Source organism: Branchiostoma lanceolatum, chromosome 14, assembly GCF_035083965.1.
Source record: "Branchiostoma lanceolatum isolate klBraLanc5 chromosome 14, klBraLanc5.hap2, whole genome shotgun sequence".
Taxonomy (NCBI): domain Eukaryota; kingdom Metazoa; phylum Chordata; class Leptocardii; order Amphioxiformes; family Branchiostomatidae; genus Branchiostoma; species Branchiostoma lanceolatum.
The window spans coordinates 12,387,328-12,398,577 of record NC_089735.1 but is presented as its reverse complement, the minus strand read 5'-3'; the positions used below and the strand labels follow the sequence as shown (position 1 = coordinate 12,398,577).

The 11,250-nt window shown below is 37.8% G+C and overlaps 1 protein-coding gene across 3 annotated transcripts; it reads left to right on the top strand.

The window, feature by feature from the left end:
- Nucleotides 1-116: 116 nt before the first annotated feature.
- LOC136448381 (vesicle transport through interaction with t-SNAREs homolog 1A-like) lies at nucleotides 117-9,317 on the top strand. Of its 3 annotated transcripts, none has more exons than XM_066447808.1 (8): nucleotides 117-250; nucleotides 1,849-1,907; nucleotides 2,509-2,619; nucleotides 4,506-4,586; nucleotides 5,306-5,390; nucleotides 7,027-7,097; nucleotides 7,889-7,950; nucleotides 9,094-9,317. In XM_066447808.1, exons 1-8 carry the CDS (start codon nucleotides 157-159, stop codon nucleotides 9,182-9,184), a joined length of 654 nt encoding a protein of 217 aa, XP_066303905.1. In that variant the 5' UTR covers nucleotides 117-156; the 3' UTR covers nucleotides 9,185-9,317. The 3 variants fall into 3 exon arrangements, with proteins under 3 accessions (XP_066303905.1, XP_066303906.1, XP_066303907.1); XM_066447809.1 differs by having other exon boundaries at nucleotides 4,509-4,586; nucleotides 9,094-9,306; XM_066447810.1 differs by having other exon boundaries at nucleotides 7,889-7,954; nucleotides 9,094-9,207.
- Nucleotides 9,318-11,250: the final 1,933 nt, after the last annotated feature.

Here is an 11,250-nt window from a genome sequence, read left to right as displayed (position 1 = left end):
CAATATATAATAAAAATAACTAACAATGCATTTATTTTATTCGTAATTGTCAATTTATTCCCTTTTTACCATTAAATGTAAAACTCTGTGCACTATTTATCAGGCACTGTCTTTGAGAGATACGGCCGGCTTTATCAACGTTGGAAGAAAAACAAGATGGCTTCTCTTCTCGATTCTTACGAACAGCAGTACAGCAATGTCACCGCCGAAATTACCAACAAAATCGCCAAAATTGCCAAATTATCTGGTGGTAAGTGTTAGAGGAATAGTTAAGCTCTGTGAAAATGGTGATTTTCGCCGTCTGTAGTGGTAGTTTCCTGATTTATTGGAGGTTTGAAATTTGCTAAAACTGACCACGTTTGTAAGTGACATGAGCTGTCAAAAATTATATTGATCCGTAGTGCGTGTCATAATTCTGATACAAATGTAGAGTAGAGTAGAGTAGAGTAGAGTTTCTTCGGCCAGGTAGGAAACGGCTGGTTCCATTTTAGGCCGCTCTTCACTTTTATGTCACAGTCATTTCCAGTTTGTGGGGGTTGTCTAGAGCTCGGAAGTCAAAGTACACCTTGTGTGATTTTAATGTCAGTTATGGTTAGATGAGTTCATTATCATTGATGGTTTTGGAAATACATATTTTATAGACCTTTCTCGATTTGCTTTTGACACTGCTTTGACTGCAGCGCTTTGACTAGTATTCTGACGACTGAGGGTAGTATTAACGTAATATTTTAGGTCAGATCCCAAATTATAAAGGGGTGTGTCTTTACCTACGAGGTATCTTTTTGTTATTCTGTTGCTGTTACCAAGGCTTGCTGTTACGTAATGATTGTGTGGTGCTGAAGACTTGACAGAGCTATGCAACAGTAAACTTAGGGCTACTACTGCAATATCAATATTATTGTTGTTGTTGTTGTTGTCCTTGTTTAACGTCTATTATTTCGTTAGACATGGTCTCCAGGTGCTGTGCTGGTCGCTAGGTTTCAGTTCTTGTTGATTTCTCGCTAGGTTTTTAGCACTTGGTGACTTGAGGTAGCGTGTTGCTGGATGTGTTTCAGTTGAGCACGTCGAATCTGCGAGTGCTCTCGATGTACTGGGAGAATGTTCTGTACATCTGTGTGTTGATTACGTTGATGACTATTATGATGACTTGTTGTCACAACGTTTTGTGTTGGGGAAGTGTTGGATTAGATTCATTGATATTTTGCATCTCCAGCTTTTGTGAGGTTAATCCCAAGGAATGTCGCAGACTCAGTCGTGTTGATGAAAAGACGGATTAACCACCAGTTGCGTTTTCTTCTCGCATGTTAGCTTCAAAAGGCCTCGAAACGATTTCAAGTAGACCCTTTACTTTCATGTTTAATATATATGATAACTCTTCATAAGGGAAATTAGTGTTTCAAAACCAAATCATAACCTCCAATGATCTACAGTAAGTATGCCCAGTTGTAATCAGTTACATCATCATATCATCATATCAATAATCAGTTACAGTCAGTCAGTCAAGTCAAAGCCTTTATTTTTCTTCGAAATACTTGTTTGGCCACATGGCTGCTTTTCAACAAGGTCGAAGTGAAGTGGAGGGGCAGGAGTCACGAATAAAGAGTACAAAATAAACTTAACGTAAACTTTACGTAAACGATATCAACACAATCATAACTAATAAGTCAAAATAAATGATTAGATAGCTAAATACATGTTACAGATATATTGTAACAACAGGTACAGTATTACTTAGGAACAATTAAATAGTTTGTATTGTATTGTATTACTTCTGCTAGTTGATTTTACAATAGGATTGAATTGAATCGGCAATTATCTAATGTGTTTTTCTTGTGCTGTCATGTACAGGTGAAAAGAGACACATGGTCACCAATGTGGAAAAACAGATGGAAGAGGCAAAAGAACTGGTAAATTTAATTTCTTTCAATTACATTTCTCCCACGATTTATCAAACCCCAAAGCCTGCCTGCCCCGTGATAAGTGCTGTGGCCACGAACTGACCCTTTATTGCTCTCTGTTTGGTTCCTCCATGTTTCATGGTCCAGGGCCATACTCTTCGTGTAGCGTGCGTAGTCCAGTGGTTAGCGATCTTGCCTCTGGAACTAGAAGCCCTGGGTTCGGTCCCGGCTGTGTCGCTCACCCAACATGCACGCTACCGGAATTGTAGCAGTACTTCAAACGGAACGTTAAGCCGTGGTCCACTGTTCATTGTGCTTGTCGAAAAGAGCTAGGGGAATTTCCCCAGTACAATGAACCTATAAAGATGCTATGTACAGTATTTATACTGTAAATACGGTACATAGCGTCTGTCTTCTCTGTCATGACCAGTGAAAGATTAGCTCATCTGTTCATTGAGTTCATTTGAGCTAAACTGGTTCGAGATCACTTTCCTTTTCCTAACTAAGTCCAGTGTCATTCACGAGCTAGCTTATCTAGCTAAACACCACAATCTGTTAAGCTAACGGACAGTGTTTAATTTTCTTCTCCTTGTTGTTTTGTACCATTTAGTTAGAACAGATGGACCTGGAAGTTCGAGACATCCCGTCTAAGGAGAGGCAGAAGTACGCCACAAGACTCAAGAGCTACAAGACAGAGCTGGGCAAGCTCGAGAAGGATTTTGTAAGAATCTGTTGTACTAGGTTTTCTTTGTTCCACCATGCATTTTTTTAAATCAAACTAATGTAAGATTAAGAAGCTTTCTTTGTTGTCTGCAGTTTACCGAAGGAAAATTAATTTTTATATTCTAATATTGATATGCAGATTTGTAATACTTTTGGTAGAATGTTTTTGTAAATAATACTTCTGGTAGAATGTTTTTGTTGGTTAGCCTGTTAGAGGGTACGTGGCATGTGTAAGAGACAATCCCATGTTGTTTATGCTTTTCATCATGTTTTAACCATCATGACTAGGGGTAGATACCGGTTCGGCTTAATAAGGTCCAAGTCCAAGCTTAGGTCCAGAGATTTAGGTTCAGGTCCAGACCTGAACCTGGACCTGATCCTGTCCAGGTGATGTTTTGTTTTATTAGACCAATATTAAGCATAGAGAATTAATACTGACACGCACGACTATAAAAGTTTCTTGGTGAGAAAACTTTCAAGATAAACCAGTGTTTGATATTTGAATGTTGCACTTTTTCTAAATGCCTTTTTTGTCAGAGGGGACACTTTTTATCAAACAAAGTAGAAAAATATATTTGTACTTTGTTCAGGTTTTTTTTTTACTCAGGTTTTGGTTTTTTTTGAACTCAGGTTTTGGCTTTCAGGTTTTTTGGACTCGGTTGTTGGATGTTATAAAGGTCCGAATCAGGTCCAGCGAACCGGTATCCACCCCTAATCATGACCATATCTTTGGACATTTTGCTCATCACCCACTGACTCTAATGCTCAATTTCCCAGGTCCTGAAAGAACTTGTGAACATAATCATATTATTGAATTCTCAGTTATATCGCCATTGTTTTGCTTACCTTTCACATGTTAAAAACAAGGTACAAAACAATTTAGATGGTCAAGTTTCCATTTCCGGGTTGACTGAAGTTGTTGTATTTTGTTGTAGCTGACTGGTTGAAAATAGATGAATATGTGTTTTTTCATCCTACACCCCCAGTTATTTTTTTACATGAATAGTCAAAGTAGTTTTTCTTTACTTTCAATAATGTTCTCAACTTGTTTATTGCCTCCTTTGCTGCTTGTCCTATTTAAAAAAACCTAGTAAGTATGTTGCATTATCCAACATTTACTTTCTGTGCAAGCTTTCTATACTGTAGACTTTCTTGTTCCCTTTTAAAAGTTTTTAGTTGTGGGATGTAGGGATGTGACTGCTGCACTCTTGCACAAAATATCCCCAGTACTGTGGTACCCTCTGCCTTAAAGGTATCCAGGGCATTTTATGAGGCTTGAAAACTGGAAATATTCTAGTTGCTGTAATCTTTAAGAAATCAACATTTAATGCCACTGTTTACCACATTTGCTGCGGATTTCTTACCAAAAGTGCTCAAAAGCGGTACAAAAAATAAGCTACATCGTGATCTTTTAGTTTCATGCGCCTACTGTTAATACTGTAGATACCATAGCCCCGCCCACCTCCGTCAAAACATAATGCAAAATGCAAAATTGAAACATAGAAATGCAAATATTTGACGGACCTGCAGTCACTCTCTCATTAGTCGAACCGCTAATTGTGATGGACGGTCACGATCAGTCTATTAGGGCTTGGATTTTCTATCAGTTCTCACCACACAACAACATCGTATCTTTGATCCTTTAATGTCGATATGTAATGTTATAGTGTTATTGAAACTTACTATGTGTAGGAATGACTAGAAGTTTGAGTTTTCTTATTCAAGTTTCAAGCCTCATAAAATGCTCTGGGTGCCTTTAAGGTATTTACACCAACAAGTACATTATATTTGATGTAAACATATAGTCTTGTGAATGTAGTATAGGCTGTCCTGTTGTGGAGATTTCTTAGTGCCTGACCATGTGTTGGTGTATGTTTTGCTCAGAAGAAGGCCAAGCTACGCGGAGGAGCAGGCAGTAGAGAAGAACTACTGGGGCCAGATGACCCATCCCACTCTGAGGACCAGGTAATACTGTAAATTTGGAAGTATTTGCACGGCGGAATCATGACACTGTGAATATGCATTTCTGGTCTCACACGGCAATAAGGCCATCCCATTGGATATAACGTTGAAACAAAAACCTTTCATGGCCGTAATTCCAATAAATACACCGGATATGTTTTACTTTCTATTGCAAACACACACGGCCTTTAGACAATAAAAAAAAATGTCACCAAAATATAACCAGGGGAGCGATATCTAATGGCATTTAAAACTGCAAATACCTACCAGCTGAAAGAGGCTCTCTGGTGCCGACAGAGCCCAACCGCAGTACTCAGGTCAAAATAGTGTGTACGTCCAACAATCACTTAGATGCCAAAACTTTCCTGCCTTATCCTGTCAGACATGAACAAGCTTTCGTCTCAAATGCTTTTTATATCAGGTGGGATCGATCAAAGGCAATTTATGATCGACTTAAACACCTGCCTTTGGGGCCCAACTATTTTTTTAGCCGGCACTCGTTGGGCATCTACACGCGGACTAATTCCGGCATGAGACCTTACTCTATTGTCTTACAATTGTACTACAGAATTGTTTCAACTGCAAACTTAGAACACCTCCTTTTGCAGATTCTTTGTGTACTACTACATCTATCACATCTTAATATTCTCATGAGTTGCCATTATTGATAGCAGTTGTGTTTAAAACTATGAAGCCTGTAAAAAGAATGTTTGCCTGTACAGAGAACACGACTGTTAGACAACACAGAGAGGATGGAGAGGTCAGGGAGAAAACTGGAGGCTGGATATAGGATGGCAGTGGAAACAGGTACAGTGATGAAAGCTCATCTGTGTTGGTAGTAATCATAATACAATGCTAAACTTTCTTCCAACACTAAGGTATTCACGGATCAAATTTTCGACGACCACTGTCGCCTTCTTCAGGATCAATAATGACCAATCACTGCCGAACGAGAGTTACAGACACGTGGCTTTATTGACGTGTCATTACGGATACTACCGTATTTTCTTGATTAAAGTACGCACCCCAATTAAAATACGCACCCCTGATTTGGGGCAAGTTCCAGACAAATTTGCAGAACTGAAACGTAAAGTCAAAAACCCCAAATAAAGTACGCGCCCCTTCTCCACTGATCTTGAACAAATTTTGAACAGGATAAATTCAAATTTATGGTGCTCCTCCTATTATCTCCAGGTCATTTTTCTTATATCAAGGACTTCTACATAATGCCATTCCTTAGATTCATAAAAGATTCTCTTGTTTACTCTGCCAGCATTGTCTCTGCAAACTTGAGGATTGCCTACGACAAGTTACAAACTTCGCAAATTGGCAGGTATTGAGCCATGCATTGTTGCACCGCAGCTGGGTTCCTGGTTTGATTAAGCAAGGGTTTGAGGTCCTTTTCCAATTTATCCGGGCAATAACCTCAAATAAAGTACGCACCCGACTTCAGCAATGACTTGTGGTGCCTTTTGAATTTTGAAATGTTTAAAAAGTTCGTACTTTATTCGAGACAATACGGTACGGTAGTACGTGACGTCAGCAATTGGTCAAACGTGCCAAGAGGTATAAAGGAGGCCATATACATCAGGGCACTCCAGCCATCACTCAACAGAGACAGTTGGCGTTATAAACTTCCTGGCACGTTTCACCAATTGCTGACGTCACGTATCCGTAATGACACGTGTCAATAAAGTCACGTGTCTGTAACTCTCGCGAGTTTACGTTCGGCAGTGATTGGTCATTATTGATCCTGAAGAAGGTGACAGTGGTCGTCGAAAATTTGATCCATGAACCTAAGTGTTGGAAGAAAGTTTAGCATTGTATTACAGCTCAGATTTAGTTAGTACGCACGCACCTTCGCCAGGAAGGTTACGTTTTCGGTAGGGTTTGTGTGTAAAGGTGTTTCTAATGTTATTTGTGGTTGAACAGCATAGATGAAGATCGATCGTGTTATTGGACATTACACCATCAAAGGATCATTCTTTAGAGGTAACTCAATTATGCCAATGATGTCACAGTGAACATGGCGACCACTTTTGAACCCAGCACTGTGGCTGATCATGAAGAAGAAACTTTATTCTGAAAAAGCAAATTCTGTATATGTATTGCAATATTTTGCATTTACATTGAATCATGACGATCAAGCACTGTTTGCTTATCAAAATTATTATTTTTTTGTGAACCTTGGTGCGGATTTCTAAACTGGTTGCTACGTTCACGTTTTGGTTTCCTACAATCTTTAAAGAGGACAAGACCGTAATTATCTTCTCAAAAAGAGTAACCCTAGTTTGCGTGGTCAAACCGTACATTGTAGTAAAAGTTGCTCCAAACTCCACGCAGCTTGTCCATACAGCAGTGTCTACTGTTTTGCTTCTTGTTGTTTGAACTGATAGGTGTAAAAAGTACTGACTGATTTTGTTGTGAACATTGTTTCCTACAGAACAAGTTGGAGCCGACATATTAGATAACCTTCATCAGGATAGGGAGAAAATACAGAGATCAAAAGACCGGGTGAGTAGTAGCCTTCAACAGTCAAATGTTACAGTACAATGTTGGTTATTATCCATTTTTAGGCCAAACCAATTTTATTTATTGATTCTCTGATTTTTTTCAGAAAAATTTGGAGTAACAGGGCGAAAAATTTTTTTTTTAGCAAATAGTCTGGGGTAAAGATTAGACTTTACATTAACATATTAAGGAATAAGAGAATCATTCAAGTTTCAGCTTTGTATGTCTCATTTCATGCAATGAACTCCTTTTTTTGATCAAGTACTATGATTTCAGTAACTAAATTACCTTTTGCTTTGTAATATATGAATTGATATTAAGAAATAGTTTTAATAAATGAAAAATCATAACTTATGAGAACATTTGACCAGGTATGTGCAGGCCTTTATAATCTATTTTGGTGGCTATTGAGTTTTACAACTGAACAAGTACTTAAATCGTGAGTAAAAATTTGTGAATGGAAATAGTGACTCAATTTTTTTTTTCAAAATGGGAAAAACAGGACATTCCCAGAAAAAAAAAAAAATGGTGGCCTTAAGAGGAAAAAGCTCCGATTGTAGATAACTTCTACTAACATAATTCCACCAAGTCGCAGATATCTGCCACCTGAAAAACGTGTCAAAAGAGATCTCTTTAATGCAATTTCCCCCAGTATCATACGCACCTGTATATCTTAACTGTGCATACCTGGGGGGCATACCTTAGTATCTCAAACACAAGTCTGTATATTTTGTTGTTGTGACAGTTTTGGACTAGTGTGTAGTAAAAGTTTTTTTCGTCCGCTATGTTTGTAGTTGCGTGAGACTGACAGTGACCTGGGGAAGAGTTCGCGTATCCTGTCGGCCATGATGAGAAGGTAGGTAAGCAAACCTCGTAGTCTCCGCGTCTGTCTCACGCATTCTCCACACACATGGAAACTTGGACATACTTCTGAGTTGGACCTTATTTAGACTCACATGTCAGAGTCAGACTATTTTGTTTTAGTAGAAGACACTAAACCATGTTTAGATATAGAATAAAAAGACTCTTTTTACACAACCAAGAGATTTATTCCACCGACGTTTCGGTGACCATCTGTCACCCTCTTCAAGGCAATTCTGACTGGTTCACATAGTAATGCAGCACAGGTGTTGCTGGATATGCATAATGAGATGCATTCCCAAACGCAAAGTATTTACATATGTACAATCACAGGAGATGACATCACTATGCAGTCCCAAACATACAGAAGTGTAACACATACACATACACATGCGTTTGGGAATGCATCTCATTATATATAAGCAACAACACCTGTGCTGCATTACTATGTGAACCAGTCAGAATTGCCTTGAAGAAGGTGACAGATGGTCACCGAAACATTGGTGGAATAAAAATCTTGGTTGTATAAAAAGGGTCTTTTTATTCATGTTGGGACATAACTGTCGATCCGGCAACTTGCCTTAAAAATTGTTATGTCCTAAAGTCGTATCTGAAGGATAGTGCAGGCAGATTGGTAATTGTGCAGTTATTTCTGATGTCTTCACTGGTCCATGTGAAAACAGCTTGCAACACTAGAGCGACATACGGCCAGTAGTGGATGAAAAACGGCTGGCGTTCTTCATAGTAGAATCCTTGAATAGTAAAAAGGAATATTTTGAATCCTGATGTTTATATAGTCGCCATCCTACAGCAAAACTCCACTAGCCATTTCCTTAGGCCACACCAGTTTAAGTTCTTGGTTAACGGAATTTTAGAAAAAATGCTAGATTGGAAAATCAACAGGAAAACAGAATCTCAGAGGAAAGTCTGTACTTTGGTGCACACAATTTCAAGGGGTGAACAGGGTCAGGTGCAAGTTTTCACCCAGTGTTCTGTTTTCATGATTTTTATTTGCTAAAATTAAAAAAAAATCCGTTAACCAAGAAATTGAATTGGTGTGGCCTTATCCTAGACTGTAGTTAATGATTGTTTTGATCCTTGATATATTTACAAACTCTTTTTTTTCATTTTTTTTCAGAATAATCCAGAATCGAGTAGTACTGTTTGTGGTCATTGCAGTTATGATCTTAGTCATTGCACTCACTATATACTTCAGCACTAGGAGTTAGTCCAGATAGCAACAGTGGGAAGTGAATCAGATATAGCACAATACATCAACTACCTACTGTACATTGCATTGGTATTTATTAACATTGTCTACATGATTAGAACATGTTATATTCTTGGGGCTCCTGTAGACTTACTTGACATTGGGAAAAACAACACTTAGTTTTATGTTCCATCCTCTTCAGATTTAAAAAAAAAAGAATAAGATTCTTGTTGTCGCATAAGAAAGAATTGTCTTCTGTTACTGTAAGTGGAAAGCAGGACAAAATCGATGTCAATATAATCAATGTTTTGTGGCCTTTGGCTTTAAATTGAAGTATATGTGGTGTTCTGACTTATAGAACATTGTTTACTGTTATGTTAAAATAAGATGGACAATCATTACAACAGCTGAGAAGATTGGGATGTACTCAAGACTTTTCAGGTGGTTTTGTACGATTGTATACCTTGTCTATTAAGACCACTCTTCAGACATTATGCAAGTTCTTTTAGCCTATAGATAGTCTATGTTCATGTGGATTTATTATCGTGATATTCTGCACTTATCAATGTCATTTCCACTAGGAGTGCCAGCGCTTAGTAAGAGTTGCGCGAAATGGAATTGTCTATGATGTATATGAGAATAATTTGTTCAATTCCCCACTTAAGTAGCTAAATTCTGGCAATCTTGCTAAAAAGCTGAAGAAATAGAATGTACAAAATACATTTCTGTAAAAAGTATTTGCCCCCCCCTTCCCACTTTATCCTAGGTGTGTATGTACTGTATGCATTATGGAACATAATTGTATTACAGTCTTTTATGACTAACAAGGCCTAAGGTATGGATATCTGTGCTAACAGTGCAATTCTACATGATAAAGTTTTACAGTATAAGACAAATGATGTTTCCAGGTTTCTTAAAAAGTTGTCTACTTTCAACTTTGTGTAGTGACTTACTTTAACACAAAAACATTGATATGTAACTAATTGTGACATATTTGAGAGTGATATAGAATCTGTTGTAACATATTGTAACCAGGATGTAAAGTTGAAAGGATTTGTTGCTGTGCGGAGGTGGACATCTTATGCAGTATCATCTATTGTAATGAAAGCATTACACGAATGTTTATGGTGAGGGTGGCTTATGGTAATCTTTGTCGTCTTTAATTTTCTGACATCACAGATGTTAAGGTTTCCAGCAGTGCGTGTGGAAATTAAATACATGTACATGTAGTCTGTGTTATCTGGCAAAGAGTATGGACAATTATGATATCTTTAAATTCAATCTATATCACTGAATGTTTTTCTGAGAAATAACACACATTTCAGATGCCTTCTGGCATTCTTCTTCAGTGATTTAAAATAACAGTTTATATTCGGTATGAACTATTATGTGGCATGCCGGAATGAGAATATTATTTATCGCCACAAGTCACTGATATTGTCATAAATGCATCAAAGTATTCTAGCTTACCTATCCTATGGTCTATTTCTGTGGCACATTCTATGATTAGTTTGGTAAATGGATGATTCTGTTGTAAGAAGGTCTAGAGAAATTACCAAGTTCTCCGTGATGTTGTCTTCAAGACTTGTACCATTCTCAATATCCTTATGCAGTAGACTGGTGGAATGATATTATTTATCAAGTAAATTAAAGAACTGAATGTTGTCTTCTGGGGTTGACTTTCTGAGGTTGAAGATAAAGTTATTATAGTAATATAATAATAGCTTGGAAATTAATATGAAACCACTCCAGGATTATGATTATGATTAGACTTGATCAGAATATCATACTGAGGGATCAGAGCCTCTGTGAAATATGGTTTTGGCAAACGTATGTAAAGCGACCGTTCATATTTCATGTGCTTTAAAAAGGGGAAAGTAATACCAGACGAAAATGCTAGGGGGCGCTTTTGGATTACACCTTTCAAATGAAATGGCGTCTGATCATGCTAAACAAGGAGGCACTTTTCATGGAAACTTTTTAACGAGATGGCGTTTACTTATGATAAGCAATACGGGAAAGACTCACACACACACACTCACACACAAATTGCACCGGAAACATAACTTTTTGCCGAAGGTAACA

Coding starts and splice junctions, on each gene's coding strand:
- LOC136448381 (XM_066447808.1), top strand. CDS start 157: ATGGCTTCTCTTCTCGATTCTTACGAACAGCAGTACAGCAATGTCACC. Junction 1,908..2,508: donor TGGAAGAGGCAAAAGAACTG/GTAAATTTAATT, acceptor TGTACCATTTAG/TTAGAACAGATGGACCTGGA. Junction 7,951..9,093: donor CTGTCGGCCATGATGAGAAG/GTAGGTAAGCAA, acceptor ATTTTTTTTCAG/AATAATCCAGAATCGAGTAG.